A 17,637-nucleotide genomic window follows, 5' to 3' on the forward strand; every position below is an offset into this window, starting at 1 on the left:
AATGAATTTGAATTGGAAGTGACATTGCATTTCTTTAAACGTTGTAATTTACAAAACATCGATATAGTATAGTGTATCTGTTAGCTGGTCCAAATCTATGGTGCGCTTCAGCCACCGAATGACGTCACGCGCATGCCAAAGCGATACCGCCATTTTGAAGTCTGCTCGTTTCCGGTTTTAGACGTTCGTAGTTGAATTTACTGTCTGACGCGAAGCGAATTAACGGATCTCGACATGTCGTACGGCGGACGTAAGTATTCTTTCAATTTCATAACCTACTTACGATGTTAGATTACAGTATAAACACGGTATTTTTATTTATTGGAGTGACGGTCGACCGGCACCGACGACTGCATTGTCCGTATAGATTCCTTGAAACAATAAAATGAAGAATTTTTCGTAATATAATGCCCAAAACAACCGCCTGCCGTTTCATAGTGTGATGATCACAAGACTGGGGTCGAAAATTTTGTCTGAATTGTATATCAAGAGTGATGATTGCTTCTGCCTTGGGGACCACACCTTGGAAATTGGAAATAGCTAATTATATATAGTGCCATACCGCAGATAATGATCTTGGGAATTTGTGGCCTAACGATTGGATGAATATAAGATTTGCTGCTTAACAGAGCTTCCACTGTCTCATTGATTCTGAACCGAAGGCAATAACTCAGAGCGGAATTGGTGGCAATGTCATGGAGAACTTTCTGTTAATTACCTATAATTATTCTATGCAGAAAAGCTCTCATCACGCAGGATATATTCTAAAAATGAACCGCGATTCCATAGGGGGCTGATAACCAGCAATATTAACTTTCAGAATACGGTGGACAGCAAGGCGGAGCCGGTTATGGGCAAGCAGCAATGAGTGCTGGAAGTCACGGATACCAGCAGGTATAGCTAATGATATTGATAATTGAAATATAATTATACTAGATTGAAATACTGTAGCTATGTAATCTTGAAGCTGGTGAGTGGTGACTGGGGTGCAACATTTAATTTAACTGATCTCAATAGATGATAAAATCCTTGTCAAAAAACTACTTACCGGTAGCTGTGCTATATTTCGCGTTATTTTCGCGACACATGATCGTAATCGTCTCGCGCACCATAGGGCTACGGCGATGCAAAAGGAGCCGCTACACAAAAACCTGCTGGATATCAACAGCAAGCTGGAGGTTATGGTAAGTACAGTGATTGTTGAGATGACGCCAACGGTGATTTGCACCGGGTTTTAACACAACATATCAATTCCGGTTCACAGGACAACAAAGCTACGGCCAGCAATCAGGCTACAGCGCCGGCCAAGGCCAGAAAGCTGCGGAAGGTTACCGAGGCGGGCAACAGCAAGGCTCGGTGAATGCCGCCCCAGGCTACGGAGCACAAGCAGCAGCGGCCAAGCCGCAAACCGGCTACGGAGGCGCACAAGCCGGAAATGCCGCGTATGGCGGTCAACAAAGCTATGGTCAAGGCGGCCAACAACAGCAACAATCATACCAGTCCGGCGGTTATTCACAGGTATGCTGGATTTGGTGGTGGTCAAAGTAGTCATCGTTTGTAGAAGTACAGTTGTAAATTTCTACTCGAGTAGAATCAGTAGGGCTGGCCACAATGATTCGAGTACTCGAATTTGAATCAAGCAGCAATTTTAATGCTTCGAGTCGAGTAGTAAAAGACGAATTTTTCGAGTACTGAAATTAAACGCTCCTCTTAACTGAAAGTTGATTTACAAAAGAGAACTAGCCTATAGGTTTGATAGTATTTCCACTGACGAAGCCTTGAAACCTCGATGAAATCGGTATGGTTCAAAGAATACCGAAGTATCTTCAATGTGATGGATATCATGCATTGTGTTCTTTTCGGTGGCATGAATGGTACATATTTGAACTTTGACTTATGGCATTCTGTTGTGGCGGCGTAATTAGTGATAATCGAATACTCCACTCGAATCGTAATACATGATTCAGAATCGAATCACTCAGATACTAGATTTTGCCCGGCCCTAAGAATCAGCGATTTCCGAGTAAGTAAATAGTCTTCTATCCTTGGATTTGCCCATAAAATGAAATCTGTAGTATTAGTGAAACTTGTCTTAAATCATAACCCTGTGCTTTTCAACCTTTTTGAGAACCATCTGCACGTTTTTTTGCAAAACTTGGTCCACACAAACCATCTGAAAATTATTGCGGCTTAACAACGAATTGGTTGCTGCGGAATATTTTGGGCAATTTCAGACCAGTTAGCCACAACTTACGTTCGAATTGATCTGAAAATCCCCTCACCAGGCCACCTAGTGTCTCACTTTTGAAACAGATTTTGATTATGCAATGGAAATAGTACACAATTATTGATTCACCCAGGATGGTGTGACACAAAATGATTGTAAAAGCTACGATTTGCGGAGCGTGGTGAGCGTAACGAGTTATTACAAATATGTCCCGAAGACGCAAGTCAGGGAGTCACTATACTTGAAATCAAATAAGATTCATCTGAACTATTCCAAGTTATCTGAACTATCCAACGGGTACAAATGTGCTGTCATAAGCACTTCAGTAGCGGTGCAAACAAGCAAAACCTACTCGAGTACTCGAAAGAAATAAAAGTTATATGTTATTGACCACCTCTGGTTGAATTTTCATATTCTGACTGTTGATTTGGTGTATATTATGCACTGGCATGCTCATGGTATTTGCGTTGGCTTTACATCTAACCACATTTTTCATGTAACTTTAGACAACTGGACAAGCTCCTAGTAGCGGACAATATGGCGGCCAATCTGCCGGCGGCCAGTATGGTCAGCAGGGCGGCGGACAGTACAACAGGCAAGGAAGCGGTCAATATGGTCAGCAAGGAAGCGGCGGTCAATACGGTCAGCAAAGTGGCGGCCAGTACGGTCAGCAGAGTGGCGGTCAGTACGGACAGCAAAGCGGTAATGCCAGAGGGGGGCAACAAGGCGGTGGCCGATATGGTCAACAGGGAGGTCAATACGGTCAGCAAGCTGGTGGCGGCGGCGGCGGATATGATAGGAATAACAGTTCCGGTGGGTGAAGCTATCTCTTGCTGGTCCTTTCTGGTGTGTGTCGAGCAGGGCTGTGGAGTAGTTTTGTTGCATTTTCTCTTGATGTGTCGGAGTCACAGAAATTTTGTAGAACCCTCAAGAATCTGAGCTCTTAAGATGCCCCTGACTCAGACTCAAACTAGTATATAATCGAATGTTTTAAACTATTACTAAAATGCTAAACTGCAACATCAAATGTTACGAAAAGTTTCGTTGCGGGTACATAAGTCGCCACTCTTTCCATGCAGGTGGACCTTCACAACCTTGATTTCCTTCTGCGAGCACAATTTAGTAATGATAATAACAGAAGATTGCAGTAGAAGCATAATTTTCTGAGTGAGATTATAGGAATATTGGAGTTGGTATGTTCAAATTTTTTACAGTCGGAACCAGTATAGTGGTAAACTGAACCGACGCCACAGCCCTGGTGTTACGTAGATTTGCCTGGCACATATCATTTCACTGTAATGTCAAAATTCGTAAATTTAGCCTATGTGTGATAGCAAATGATTACATTATGGTCTGGCACTTAGGTGGTGACGGTGGTGGTAACTATGGGAACTATGGCAATAACGGGAGTAACTACTATAATCAGAGTCAGACGGGTCCCTACGGAAATCAAGGCCCGAACCAGAGCTATAACGGAGGTCCCAACGACCGCGGGCGAGGCCCTGGTGAGTGATTCGTAGATGAATCATCGGATGCGTGTGGCTAGTTTTAGATCGATTTTGATTTGAAAGTTACCAGTGAATTCGACACTTCGTCAATTTGGCATTAAAAAAGTAATGACATGGTATTATTATGAAATCTGAAGCTCTTTAAATAATGTTTAGGTAATTTTAGAATGAATATTCCACGAAATATATAAGTGTGAATTAATATATACGGCACCTGGTGAATTCAGCACTTGGTATGTAATGTAACATCTGTTTTTATATTCGGGTTAATGGTGGGATAGTTTAGGATTTGCATTATTAATTCTATATGCCGAATTCACTGGTAACCGAATGGACAGATTTTTGTTAACGTTTTAATGCGCTTTTTTGAGTTGTTAATTTCTCGTAGGCATGGCCGGCGGCAGAGGTGGTCGAGGAGGTGGTGGCGGCGGCGGAGGAGGCCGCTTCGACAGTTCTGCACGAGAAGGCGGAAACAGTTACGGAGGATACGGAGGCGGCGGTGGCCGGGGAGGTGGCGGAGGAGGTCCGCGTGATGGTGGATATGGGGGAAGAGGAGGATACGACAGCTCACGGTTAGTACCATCTCGTCGCCTTGTGTGTTTTGCTGCTGTCAATCCCTATAAGATGTCGACTTGGAAATTCCTGCTGGGAATACAGGCGTTTGTGCCTAGTCTTCGCGTTAGTTTGTTTGCGATGGTGATGAAGCTATTTAAAAATGAGCGGTGCTAGCTCCTTGCCGAAATGCTTGGCAAAATACCGAACACCCTCATGATCGGTCATAGTATGGTCTATAGGAGTTCTCGTTAGTGGAGGGCCATATGTTGTATGAGATGTCAACTTGTAAAACCAGCGTTTATGCCGAGCCAGTTGAGATGATAGTTATCTGAAAATGAACGATGATAGCTCCTAGAGCTGGTAAAATTAAAGACTCTTACATCCAAGGCCGGATGGTCTTTGACAGTTTTTGTTCAAGGGGTGTACGATATATTATTACACCAGTCCTTTCTTTTGAATGTTTGAAATTGAGTGATGATCTGCGATTGTGGAAAGCAATGCGGGATCGCGATTTTGAACGATTTACGACGGCTCGTTGCGTCTGAAAAGCTAGACCTGTGATGCTGTCGTTGAATTACCTACTTCGTAGTGCAACTACAGCTGCTGATCATGAGCAAAGTGTGGGAACTGAAATTTTGGGAATCCTAGGATACAGGGTTGTAATGATTTGAGTCACGACTCAATTTGAGTCGCAATTTTGTGTTGACTTGACTTGACTCGAGCCATTTTCTTGAATGGAAAATGACTCTGGACCACGTTATATGGCTCGACAAAGTCCATATGACTTTTTCAAGTCTCGTACACGAGACTAGGGCCGATAACTGACAAATAGGTCCAGAAACTGTCTTTTAAATCGGTTTGGAAATTATTTTTAAGGAAAAAAGGAGTAATTGAATATATTGTGAATCCGAGGCATTCGGTTCCGACCAAAAGTCATGCTTTACCTTATTGGTTTTGAATCTGTTTAAATCCAGTTGGTGTCCCAATAATTCTTGGGAAGAGGCACCCGAAAAGTCTTTGAGTTTTAATAAATGTTATACTGCAATGGATGTTGTATTGAAAGCAATCTTCAAGTTTCGCAGAAGCGAGTTCAACCTGACTTGACCTCGATACTGAACAGTAAACACTATAACTCGGACTCGAGTCTTAACACTATGACTCGGACTCGAACCGCTGCTTGCTGACTTGGACTCTGACTTGACTCGGTGGTTAATTAAGGGACTCGACTTGACTCGAGTTGAAAATATTTGAGCAGTGGTTCTCAAACTGGGCGGCGCGCGAAGCAACCATCAACTGAAAATTTTTTTTGCGCTCGGCGCGATTTACCTTTATTACGTAGTTATTGCTCGGTGTATAGTCCGAATTGCATTTTTGAGAATGCTCTCATCAACAGTCGTAACTTTCCATGCCATCAATCTATCCGTTAGGATTGCCAGCGTTCTCGATGCATTTTGTGATATGACGATAAGGGGGGCATGAAAATCTTCACTATCATAAAGGGGGGCGTGTCCGGAAAAGTTTAAGAACCACTCTAATAAAGTCAAACCTTGTGAATTGGATACAACCCTGCTAGGTTAGCATAAGGGCCAACTTAATGCATTTATGTATTGGACTGGACGTTAAGTAATTTTGCACGCGACACCGCTAATCACGATTCACTGTTTACTGTGCTGGATTTTCAGTGCATGAATAGGGATATCTTAGCAAACCAAATTGCCATGATTTTATTGGCAACAAGCATCGAGGCAGACACAGAATTACTCTGTAACGATGTTTGCCATCAGTAAGCCTTGGATGCGAGGCATTGGAGAACTGATGGGACCGTCGCTTGTAACCATGATCTCGTAGGCTTCTGTAGAAGGTGGGATCAGGTTACTGATTTGCTGGAAGTTGCCTAATCTACTTCATAGGCGATGATGGCTGCTCTATGTTGATGGGTCAAACAAATAAGGTGACTGACGTGTCTTTTCAATGAAGATTTACTATTGCCGCTGTTTTGTATTGCCGCATTGCCTGTTCAGAATGCTTTTCAAATGATGCTCCTTCAAAATGAAGATGTCTTTTGCTGCGATAGTCCAAGGAGCTGGCGGTTATAAATTATCTCTCAGAGTGTGAAAATACTTATTCGAAAAATCCTCTGGAAAATTTAGACTATGAGGAATCGCTTCGTTATTTTTTGGAGCGTGTTTTGTTGACCCACAAACGTTGTGATGTCACTGTTAAAGGGAGATGGTGTTTTTTCATTTCCCCATAGTATTGTGTTCGTAGGGATGTTCACAAGCATTTATTGTGTCTGAACACCATAACTTCATGAAGATCAGTGAAAAATCAAGTCTTATATCTGTGCTGCGGCCAGTTTTTCAATGGTCATCTGACTCTTATCTACCAATTCATAAGGGGCAGGCGCTGCCCTGTTTTATTTGACAGTAAACAGTGACAAATGCTCTCTTATCTATTTCATCTGTATCTCAGCTGACATCAACATCTCTACTAGATATTGTAAATCAAGCTACCCCTGTGACTGTTGTTAGTGGTCAATTTGAGCTCATGTCAGTGTATATAACGTTTAGGTTTTAACGCATGCGCATTATTGTGAATGTCAATTTTTGTGACCCATTTTACCCTGCGGTAAAATGGTGAACTATATACGAACCCGCTTGTATTCCTGCTGGAATGTTCATTTTTATTTAATCGATGAATCTTGTTTTCTATCAAGGTATCTGCAACTATATTTCATGCCTGGGTTCTCATTATTTGTACATGGTATCCCAGCTTAATTAGTATAAGTTTGCTAGTTGCTAGTGACAAGGGCTGCTAAGGTTGTACATCTATTCTCATTTGTCCGTGTGTCATGCGTAGCGATGAGTGAGTTTCGATGGATTTCAGTCGGGTAACTGTGCACGAAAAAATCTGCAAATACCCGTATTGAAACCATTGTGATAACAAACGAACGCTACCGTGGTGAAAATCCGGTAACTTTGTCTTATTGTCAAATTTTCCAATGTCCTTCATTGATTTCTAGCGAAGTTGAATTCAGTTGTGAAAAATATCTCCTGGATTAGTGCATTACTTAACTGAAAAAGAAAAGTTATTCTGTGGTGTTTTAATAGTAGCTTTACCAACAGCGCACCGTGCTTGGAATTGCAAAAATGGGAAGTTCATGATTATAGTAGGAATCCCTGTGTTTCTGGATATTCAAATTTAAATCCAAACAAAAGTGGCTTGTATATGCTACCTAACCGTCCTGACTTTGCCCAGACCTTTTCATCTTTGAATGCTGTGTTAAGCGGAAAGTGGTGTATTTTCTAAAACTATACATAATTATGAGGACTTGCAGTGACCGACACCATCGGGAATTGCGAGCCTTCAAGTGGTATATTCATTATGCCAAACGCAATATGACATGAAAACTTTAAACAGTCTGACTAACTCGGCTGACTATGAAAGTATTGAAACATTCTTACTGGGCTGTTGCCAACGGCACAAAACGGCATTAGTGTAGTGGAGTGCCATGCGATTTCACGGTGGCCATTGTCAAATTTTGAACCGCCCACGTGTGTGCCGTCACTGAGAAGCTATGATGTTTTTGAACAGTGGAAGAGGAGGCGGACACAGCGATTACAAGCCTCGGGGTGGAGGTGTTGGTAAGTCCCTCCATATATGAAACAAAACAAAAAAAATGGTCGCGAGACAAGGTTTCATTGACAGGTCTTTGACAAGGTAAGTGTATTCCAAAGCCCAGATGCAAGTCGCAAAGCAATGGTGCATCGGCACTGCTCAGAACAATATTAAAAATGTTTTATGTTTATCATGGGTTATAACACAAGTTCCACGGATGGTGGATACAGTTCTGCGTTCTACCGTGGTGGTTTACAGAACCAAGAACCATGATAATACGTGCCAGGCAAAGTGCAGTCGATTAAGCCTGATTTATGTTTATTGGGTGTTGCTTAATGTTGAAGAGAGAGTGTCCATAAATGTTGGACGATATTCACCGCTTAACTGAAACGTAACCCTTGTCAGGGTTGGCATATTCCTGTTCCCCATAACACGCGACTATTAGTATAGGGAATACTGGTGCTGAATATGTTCAGTGCACCTCGGAAGAAAATGATTTGTTTTATTGAAATTTTAGTCACAATTATTATATAGCAATGCATCTCGTGTGTGTGTGAGACTCACACTGTGAGTGTTTTCAATTCTTAAAAATTGTGGTTGAAAGCCCTTGAAGAATATTCTTGATACAAAATGTATATGAGAAGGGCAGAATTGCCAATGTCCTGTACCATTACAAATAAGTGCATGGACAGGTGTACGAGCAACGCTCCAAAGCTTATTAGAATTTACTGACTTGCGGGATGGCATAAATCTCTTAATGACCACGTGGCGTTTCTGAAAGTGGTCAAAGAAGACAAGTGATACTGTCAAATTCTAATCATACAGCACACTACAATAGTTACTCTCGAAAAATGCTGACAAAATCACCTAAACAAAAAACTGCCCAACGAGTCCTGCCAGTCTGAATACCAAACAACCTCGAATACTTTGTGGGCACTCCGGGGCTCTTTGTGCCACGATTCAGATAGTGAACGTTCAACATATTTTGAAATTCATAGCTTGAGCCAGACAGCTGGATGAGCTTTCATGGGAATGCACCGATAATCTCTGTGGTACTACTGACAAAATGATTTCCGTGTGCAGTGTCCTAATATTTTATGCAACGCGATGACAAGACGTATCGACTCCACGTCTTCAACGGTTTTGTGTGTATTGCAGGCGGCGGCGGTGGAGGATTTCCACCCAGATCCGAAGAGCCTGGTCCTGAGGGCGACACCATCTTCGTGTCCGGCATGGGCATGGACGTCGACAAGCAGAGAATCGCGGAATTCTTCGGTCAAATCGGAATCATCAAGGTCAGTTTTCTTCAGAGTCTTAACGGCATGTCGTCGATGGTTTTTTGTTTGCTTGCACTGATACTCTATCGTCAACCCTGACTCCATGCGGGTGTTCAGACGCGCAGCTCGAGCGCACGCGACTGTTACGTCACTCCCTAGAACTTGTGCAGACTATCTGAACGGTGAACACCCGCGCAAAGTAATTAGCAAGGGCAAGGGAAAGCACTAAAGTTGTCCAACGCAGTCAATTCGAATTGTCAAACACATTTCAGGCATCGGGTGGTCTGTAACTAAGTGCTGCTTTTTTGGAGTATTCGAGAGCATTTTGCGTACTTTCCCTACTTAATTGGTTTCGATTTGTGACTACTTCTACTTGACGGTATCACTTTTTTAGGCAAAGATAAGTCTAGAGCACTTGGATATTTGTAAATTGCTGTACTTGTACATTTCATACAAATCGTCATAATTAAGTAGAAATTTGCGGCATTACTACCAACTACTGTGTCTTCTCGAATGGGTACTTTTCATACCTTCATTTTCTGCTTCTACTTGCAGATATACTTGAGTAGGAATAGACTTTACCTCTGCTTTAGTGACTACTTTAAACACCTCTGTGACATGAATCATTTGATCCAGTGACTTGATGTTTTTTTGTATATATATGTTCAGAAAGACAAACGAACTGGAGAACCGAAGATCTATGTGTACACCGACAAAGCCACGGGCGCACCGAAAGGAGAGTGTACGGTTACGTACGACGATCCGCCTTCTGCGAAAGCCGCCATCGATTGGTTCAACAGTGAGTAGAGAATGCAAGACCTCGGTCGGCTGACATATAAGCATGCGAAGCAACGAAAAAGACATTTCAGCATGTGACTTTATAACTACAAAACTAACCTTAAACCCAACCCTCGCTATAAAATTAAAGGGGCAATGCGCTCTGAATATATCCCAAATTGAAGTTGAAAGTGAAGAATGCTTCACCAGTCGCTGTTTTCTTCGATAGAAAGCCACTGTTGTTCCTCAGAAGACCCCCCCCCCCCATATTCCAACTGCAGCTGAAAGATTTTCACAAAACTCCATCAGAATCAGAACCCTCTACCCCCTTTTCAAGCTTCCTCCTTACTGCCTTTTAAAAGCCCTTATTGTTTTCTCAGAGAGAGTAATTTGCTTATTCCTTATTTTGAATCTATATCTGATATCGTTCTTACTGATTTTTCGCATTGTTTTGCACTGCCCTCTAAATCTTTATTATTAACCATTCATGATACTCGATTATGCCCCACATTCAGTCATCAGCACGGAAATTTGTTTGTGATTCCTTACCCCTGCTTTGCGAGTAAGTCATTATTCACATATTGGTACTGAATTGAATAAAATGTGTCTAATTCTATATTTTAGTGTATCATAGCTGGCATTATCTGGTCTGTGTTGCATTGTCATTTGTACATAGATTTAACCCGATTAATCAATTCGAATTTAGAACATTGCCTGTCCCTCCCCTTTTGTTTTACCTCTCCCTTCTTTTATCTTGGCTGGCTATATTTCTGTCGCCTATGCTCGGGGTGTCTGCTGAACACGAAAGCTTTTGTTATTGAAAACTTCTTGAAAATCGATCACTTTGCCTTCCAGACAAACCAATGTTCGGCAACGTTCTGAGCGTTAGCTTCGCGCAGCAGCGCCCTAACCTTGGGGCGGGTGGCCGAGGCTTTGGCGGAGGCGGTGGCCGTGGTCGCGGCGGGTTCCGTGGCCGTGGCGGACGAGGAGGATTCGGCGACCGGGGAGGTGGGTGTGGACTGTGTTTATTTCGAGTGTGGTCTGGGCCGGAGATTGCATGTGTGATTTCGGTTTAGGCGGACGCTTTGGCGGTGGAGATAGGTATGGTGACCGGGACGGCGGCGGTTACGGCGATAGAGGTGGCGGACGCGGCCGGGTTATGGACCGGGGCGGCGGAAAATGGTTGGTTTGTGTTAGTTTGCAAGTTGGTGTGAAGTAGTTGGCCTAGCTACGGGAGTGGAAGTAGTAAAAGTGACTCTCATAAATTACTACTCAATTGCAAGTAGCGATTTTTGATACATATCGACACTGCCTGTGAGGATGTATAAGTGAAAAGTACCCGTAGGCTGTAAGTCGTAAGTAATTTGGTTAGGGCTCGCACACTTTTTGCGACTGAAGCTAAATGACTAACTCCAAATTTTTTCAAAATCTAAGCTATACAAAACCTGTAGTTTTTCCTTACAGCAGTTGAAGTAGAACTCTGAAAGTATAGCCACTTGAGTAGTTAGTGCAAGTAGACAATATCTGCTTGATTACCCTGAAAAAGTAGAAGTACTCTGTTGCTGACCATTGCTTGATATTGCTAGCGTGGCTCGGCTCGCGTGTCGAGACATACTTGACTAACGAGGAGGAACTCTTTCCCGATTTTAGGAGAGGACCCCCTCGCGGAGGACGTTCCGGGCCGTATTGATAATTCGCCGAGATTTCCACTTTCGTATGGTGACGTGTGCTCTCGACCTGAATCAGCGGGGCCGTGTTCGATAAGCGCAGTTTTTGATTGCGGCTTGGAGGACAAGTCTTCTGTCGTTTTTATAATAAAACTTGCCGTGCCCTTTTTATGTATTGAACTGTGGCGTTGTGGTTGACTCGGTGATTCGTGGTGGGGTGTAGCGTAGGAATGGCCGTCAGAACGACAAATCACAGATGTTGCATTTAGCTGTGGGCTTGGAGTTAATCCAATTTTTCGTTTATGGCAGTGGTTCTCAACCTGCTGTTAGACACGCCCTGCTTTACGATGGTGAAAAATTTCGCGTCACCCTTATCGTTAATCCAACCTGGATGCTAGCAACCCCAACAGTAGGGCTGTTCAAAAATAACCTTTTTTCCTGAATCTTGCTGGTTACTTGATTAAATCGCTAGGTTGCCTTAATAAACGACGCACACCAAATTTGAATTCATTCCAACCAATATTCGCGGATTTCGTAGTTTGAAAGTTTTGAATTTGCCTAAAAATGAAAGAATTTAAAAAAAAAAATTTCCTTTCAACCTTATGAAATTGTTGCGCTGTCTTCAAAAACGATGGAAAACAAATTTGACTTAATTCCAAGCTGCAGAAGCGGAGTTATTCTAGTTTTTTGATGATAATTCTGGGATATCCCAGAATTATCAAAGAAAAACTGAAATAGCTCCACTTCTACCGCTTCGAATTGAGTCAAATTTGTTTTGCATCGTTTTTGAAGACAGCGCAACAATTTCATGGGGTTGGCAGAAAAATTTCAAAAAGATTTTTTTTTGCATTTTTAGGCAAATTCAAAATTTTCAAACTCTACGAAATCCGCGAATATTGGTTGGAATGAATTCAAATTTGGTGTGCGTCGTTTTTTAGGGCAACCTAACGATTTAATCAAGTAACCTGCAAGATCCAGGAAAAAAGGTTATTTTTGAACAGCCCTACCCAACAGGTTTTAGATGGCATGGAAGGTTATGACTGTTATGAGAGAATTCAAAAATATGAAAATCAGTCTATGTAGAGCAGGGGTGTCAAACATGCGGGCTGCATCCGGCCCGCGAGACCATTTCTGGATAATTGAAAAAAAAAACGCATGCTCAGATTGCTCAGTTTTAGCAATGCTTCGTATTTATCATATAACATTACGAAAGTAATCAGTCAAACGCGTTGTAGCGCGTTGCTCTCAATTGTTACGTATGAATGCTGCTAGTCAGCAGGAATGAACAGTACACAGTTGTACGCAAATTCGAGTGACTGGCATCTGCTGGATGGTAATATGATACGCTTGTTTATTGACATCGCATCTCGCTGGTAATAGACACAAGTGACGACGGAACGAAATTACACTTTGTTAGTTTGCGAGCTCTTATCTCAGCGTGGGGCACTGAAGATTGTAACGAGATAACGACAGTCATATTCCTAACCGACCCAGTTACTATCACGATATTCGTGGCAAGGAAATCCACATTCCGAAAATGGGAAAAATTAGAAGAGTGGATACCGAGTGACGAATATTCAAACAAAATTGGACCGAGAGTTTTAATTCATAGGGGTGGACGCGAAGCCAGTATGCTTGGTTTGTAATCAGCAAGTTTCTGTCCTCAAAAGAATATAATATTCGACGCCACTACGAGACTCCCCGCATAACAAGAAATACGGAGATTTCGAAGGACATTTACGAAGTGACGAAATATAAAACTCGAGGCTCACATGAAGATCCAGTAATCCACTTTTACCCGCCGCCGGGATATAGCTGTAGGATCTGTGATGGCAAGCTACCTTATTTCTTATGAGTTGGTTCGGGCATCCAAGCCATATTCTGATGGAGAGGTGGTTAAAGGGCTAATCCAGTGGTTCCCAACCTTTTTCAACCCATCGCCCCCTTTTCAAGGTTAACACCGATCATCGCCCCCCAAATTTTGTGTACCGAAAATTGGGCATACAAACTGTAATCACCGGCGGGTTGACTAGAAAATAAAAAAAAATCGGCTCGATGTCTAATTTGACACACTTTTGTAACTAAATTTCCGTGGGTTGACAAAAAAAGGTCAGCCGTTTTGACGCATTATCGCCCCCCTATCGCCCCCTTCGCTAATTTTCGTCGCCCCCTTTGTCCATTTTCGCCCCCCTGTCGCCCCCTTCGTCATTTTCGCCCCCTAGACCGCCAAATCGCTCACGTTGGCAACCACTGGGCTAATCTACCATTCGACGTGAAAAACCAGTCATATACCCATAACTTTAAAATTGATTAAGACATATTCCTGCAATTTGGAGCCAAGTGGCATGGTAAATACCATAACGTAGGTGACCGTTTTTCAACCACTTTCATTTATACTGCGATACCCAATGCGTATCGAATAGATCGGCTTGGGCGATAATCGCACATCCAAAGCGCATCATGGTAAAATTTGATTTGACGAGCCCGACTAGGACGGGGCTCGCGTACTTTCGGTTTTTAATGTTATTTTCTCCGTATAGCTGTAGTGACTATATGGTCCGAAAGTGCATGATCCCCGCAGGTCCGTCGGTTTGTCTGTCCGTCGCCAGAACACACTTATCCGATCATCAAAAGGTTTAGGTGCAGGGAATATGACATCAAACAGAACAAATATCAAAAACAAATAATTTTTGAAAGTCTTGCCGTTCGAGGGGTAGCTTATCCCCGTAACATGAGCAAGAGCATGTTTACTCAGTAAACTGTATGTGTGTGTATGCAATAAACCAGTAACTTCATTTTATGTGTGTTAAAACACATTCAACTGATCCGGCCCGCGAGACGTTTGGAGGTCTGAATCCGGCCCGCGACCCGAATTGAGTTTGACACCCCTGATGTAGAGAAACACGCATGAACTGGAGGTAAATCACGCAGAGCGTGAAAAAAATTTTCAGTTGACCGCTTCTGCTTCTTCGTGCCCCCCAGGTTGAGAACCACTGGTCTATGGGGTCGGGGGTCTTCAGTCTGCTCATGGTCCTGGAACCCCCCGAAAGCAGCCTCTAAATTTGCATTGTGATCGGGTTTCGCATTGGTGCATCACAATCCAAACTCGATCACAATGCAAATTTCTAGGCTGATTTTGGGGGGATCCAAGACCATGAACAGAAAAAGATTTAGATGACAGCATCAAAATATACTATACTAAGTCCTGTCACACAACTCGATATAAAACATAGTCAAAATCAACAAAGACCAATGGTAGGGTCACCATATTTTGGAAATCTAAAAAGAGGACACTTTTTCAGAAATTTGAGACTTGCAAAACCGGAGAAGAATTCTCACAAATCGGTGAACTTTTCCCACTTTGTGATCGGTTGACTAAAAAAAAGGTCATCTTTTCGCTCGGAGCTCAAAATACCATTTGAGCGCCACTGCTGTGCTAATTTCAGAGGTGGTCAAAGTAGTCAAGATAGCTACTCAAGTAGAAGTAGAAGTAGCGACGGAAAAATCTACTCAAGTACGAGTGGAAGTACTTCTTCCATAAGCAACCTGAAACTACTTGAAGTAGAAGTAGAATTGACTGATTTTAAATCTACTCAAGTAAGTAAGTAGTTGTGAAAACGATCGTAATTCGTTCACATGGATTGTCAAAAGGTGCAAATTGAGCTATGCGAAAGATGCCGAGCTTGATTCATATTGATGCATACCAGTAGGTATCCAATTTTCGACAGCATAAGCATTCGTCCGCATCATGGGATGAAAATGATAGTATTGATATGGAAATGCGATACTAATCCTCTGTTTACTCCAACAGCACGTTTTAGAAAATATCATGGTATGGCGCCCGCCCCCATATTATAAGGCCTGTAGTTTAGTCGGAGAAGTTGCATAGGATACGGTGTAAACACTTTGTGCGATTAGTAAACGTTAATAAAAAATATGCCGGATCGTAAAAAAGTCCTACTGTGTAGCTATATTGCGGGGAATTAATGGCATTAGCCTACTACATTTGCTTTTATACTTCAACACGTATGTTATCCAGACAAAAGAACTCATAGTGTATGTTACTGGGAGTTGAAAGGGAAATATATATGCTACTTCTAAAAGCAGAACATGTGTTTCATGTCTTTAGTCCAGAAAGTTTCGACAATTGGTATGCTAAAACAGCTCTAAAACTAAAAATAAGTCCGAGTCCACTTGTCCAGATTAGGACACGCCATGGATTGCTATAGATTACGATATGATAAGTAAATGCTAGATTGCGAAACTTCAGTTTGAAACGTTATGATAAGCCATAATATTATATACTGTGATGAAATATTTGAGATGGCGAAGGTCGACAATGCGGTGTGAATGGAACCACGCCAACCCACTACCTAAATTATATTCACCGATACTATCGTCAAACACTACTGGTTACCCAGCATCCACTGCGCGCGAAGCGCCACGAAAATTTTGAGCTTTACTCAAATTTTATGAAAATTAAATGTTGATGCTCCGTGAAAACAGCCCAGAAATTCGTCAGGGTATCTTCCCGTTTGGACGATTAAACTACTTCTACTTGACAAACTGAAAATAGGGAAAAGTAAGTAAGTAGATCACAAAATATTACGAAGTAGAAGTAGCGAAAATCAGAACTACTTGAGTAAGTACCAGAAGTAGAGGAAAGCTACTTGAGTACTTCGAAAAAGTAGAAGTACTTCGTTACTGACCAGCTCTGGCTAATTTACGGCATATCACTCGCATTTTGCTCTAAATATGACCTAAATTTTCCAAAAAGAGGACAAAAGGGCGTCCTCCGGAGGACACTTTCAAAAAAGTCAAAAAAGAGGACAAATCCTCTTAAAAGAGGACGTAAGTCAACCGATCAAAAAGTGACCGATTTTTGAGAATTCTTCTCCGGTTTTGCAAATCTCAAATTTCTGAAAAAGTGTCTTTTAAGATTTCCAAAATATGGTAAGCTTAACGTATGATAACCCTAACCAATAGCGACTTTGCCTTTAATTGCTGTTGCAGACGGATCGACAATAACAAAGTGCTCAAAGGCATCTGGCCGTGACAGCTACGTGATTTTCCGAGTGTCCACACCAGTGATGAGCGGTTAGTGCTTTTCGAGACTACGAATCCCTCCAACAACTTTAGTGTCTGAGGAAAACTTCCTCCGACTCCTATCGAAGAGCTCAATCCCAGACTCCGAGATACTCCGATGAATCTCGTCAAGTATCCGAAACAGTGGCAAGCATGGTACACAATCAGAGATGCCACTGAGATATTTTGGAAAAACCCAGATTTGGACGTTGAAAAAACCCAGATCCCATATTTCACTCAAATTTATATGTTATCACTGGAAAACAGTGACTGAGAGTCATCAATGACAGTTATACGATCATAGAAGAAGTTTGATATTGAAATCCCAACTATTCATTTTCATACTATACATTTTGCTCAGTTAAATGAGCAAATCCATCGAAATATGATGATTTCCTCTCGACACATTGCTACGGGCATTCAGTATGGATGGGGGGGGGGGGGGGTCAATACGTAGTTTATTATATATTCGTAATGTTTGTTACAATGATACTCCCCATCTATGATGAGGATGATTTTACGGTAGTTCCAGTGACTGTGAGCTGACCAGATAGACTAAAAATAGCTTTCGATTCATTAAACCGGGACAAGCATTTTTATCTGGGATGGTTAGTCGAAAAAGAAACTGCCAGATCATGAAATTAAGGGTACATTTGCATTTGGCAAACCTCTCTCCCTCTGAATAACTTGCCCGGGTGCCCAAACTGTCTCTTTGAGTGTCCCTGTTAAAAGTGAATATACTCTGATGTCAACATGGTAAATTAGTTCGATCAACATTTGGTCTTTCCATGTGCATTAATTGCATACTTTACAGCAGTTACATACTATTTACTGACACACAACGAATTTGTTGCAGCGCTAGCATTCAAGTCCTAAATCGTTTTGAATTGCAAAACAAATGCTCCAGACTCCAGAGTTGCTTT

General features: G+C 42.1%; 2 protein-coding genes across 4 annotated transcripts in view; one reads left to right on the forward strand and one right to left on the reverse strand.

Moving 5' to 3' along the window:
- The window catches only part of LOC145439791 (uncharacterized), a 49,583-nt gene that overhangs the window by 28,923 nt on the left and 3,023 nt on the right, over nucleotides 1-17,637 (reverse strand). The gene's annotated exons all lie outside the window — the stretch shown is intronic.
- LOC145439783 (uncharacterized) lies at nucleotides 179-11,809 on the forward strand. Of its 3 annotated transcripts, XM_080317404.1 has the most exons (13): nucleotides 179-250; nucleotides 821-894; nucleotides 1,115-1,184; nucleotides 1,265-1,518; nucleotides 2,734-3,040; nucleotides 3,592-3,732; nucleotides 4,124-4,307; nucleotides 7,885-7,934; nucleotides 9,067-9,203; nucleotides 9,855-9,984; nucleotides 10,818-10,970; nucleotides 11,039-11,144; nucleotides 11,613-11,809. In XM_080317404.1, exons 1-13 carry the CDS (start codon nucleotides 235-237, stop codon nucleotides 11,650-11,652), a joined length of 1,662 nt encoding a protein of 553 aa, XP_080173530.1. In that variant the 5' UTR covers nucleotides 179-234; the 3' UTR covers nucleotides 11,653-11,809. The 3 variants fall into 3 exon arrangements, with proteins under 3 accessions (XP_080173530.1, XP_080173531.1, XP_080173532.1); XM_080317405.1 differs by lacking the exon at nucleotides 3,592-3,732; XM_080317406.1 differs by lacking the exons at nucleotides 179-250; nucleotides 821-894; nucleotides 7,885-7,934.

The sequence above is a fragment of the Botryllus schlosseri genome, chromosome 5, assembly GCF_051294905.1.
Source record: "Botryllus schlosseri isolate E-star chromosome 5, Bs_hap1, whole genome shotgun sequence".
In the NCBI taxonomy this organism is placed as follows: Eukaryota; Metazoa; Chordata; class Ascidiacea; order Stolidobranchia; family Styelidae; genus Botryllus; species Botryllus schlosseri.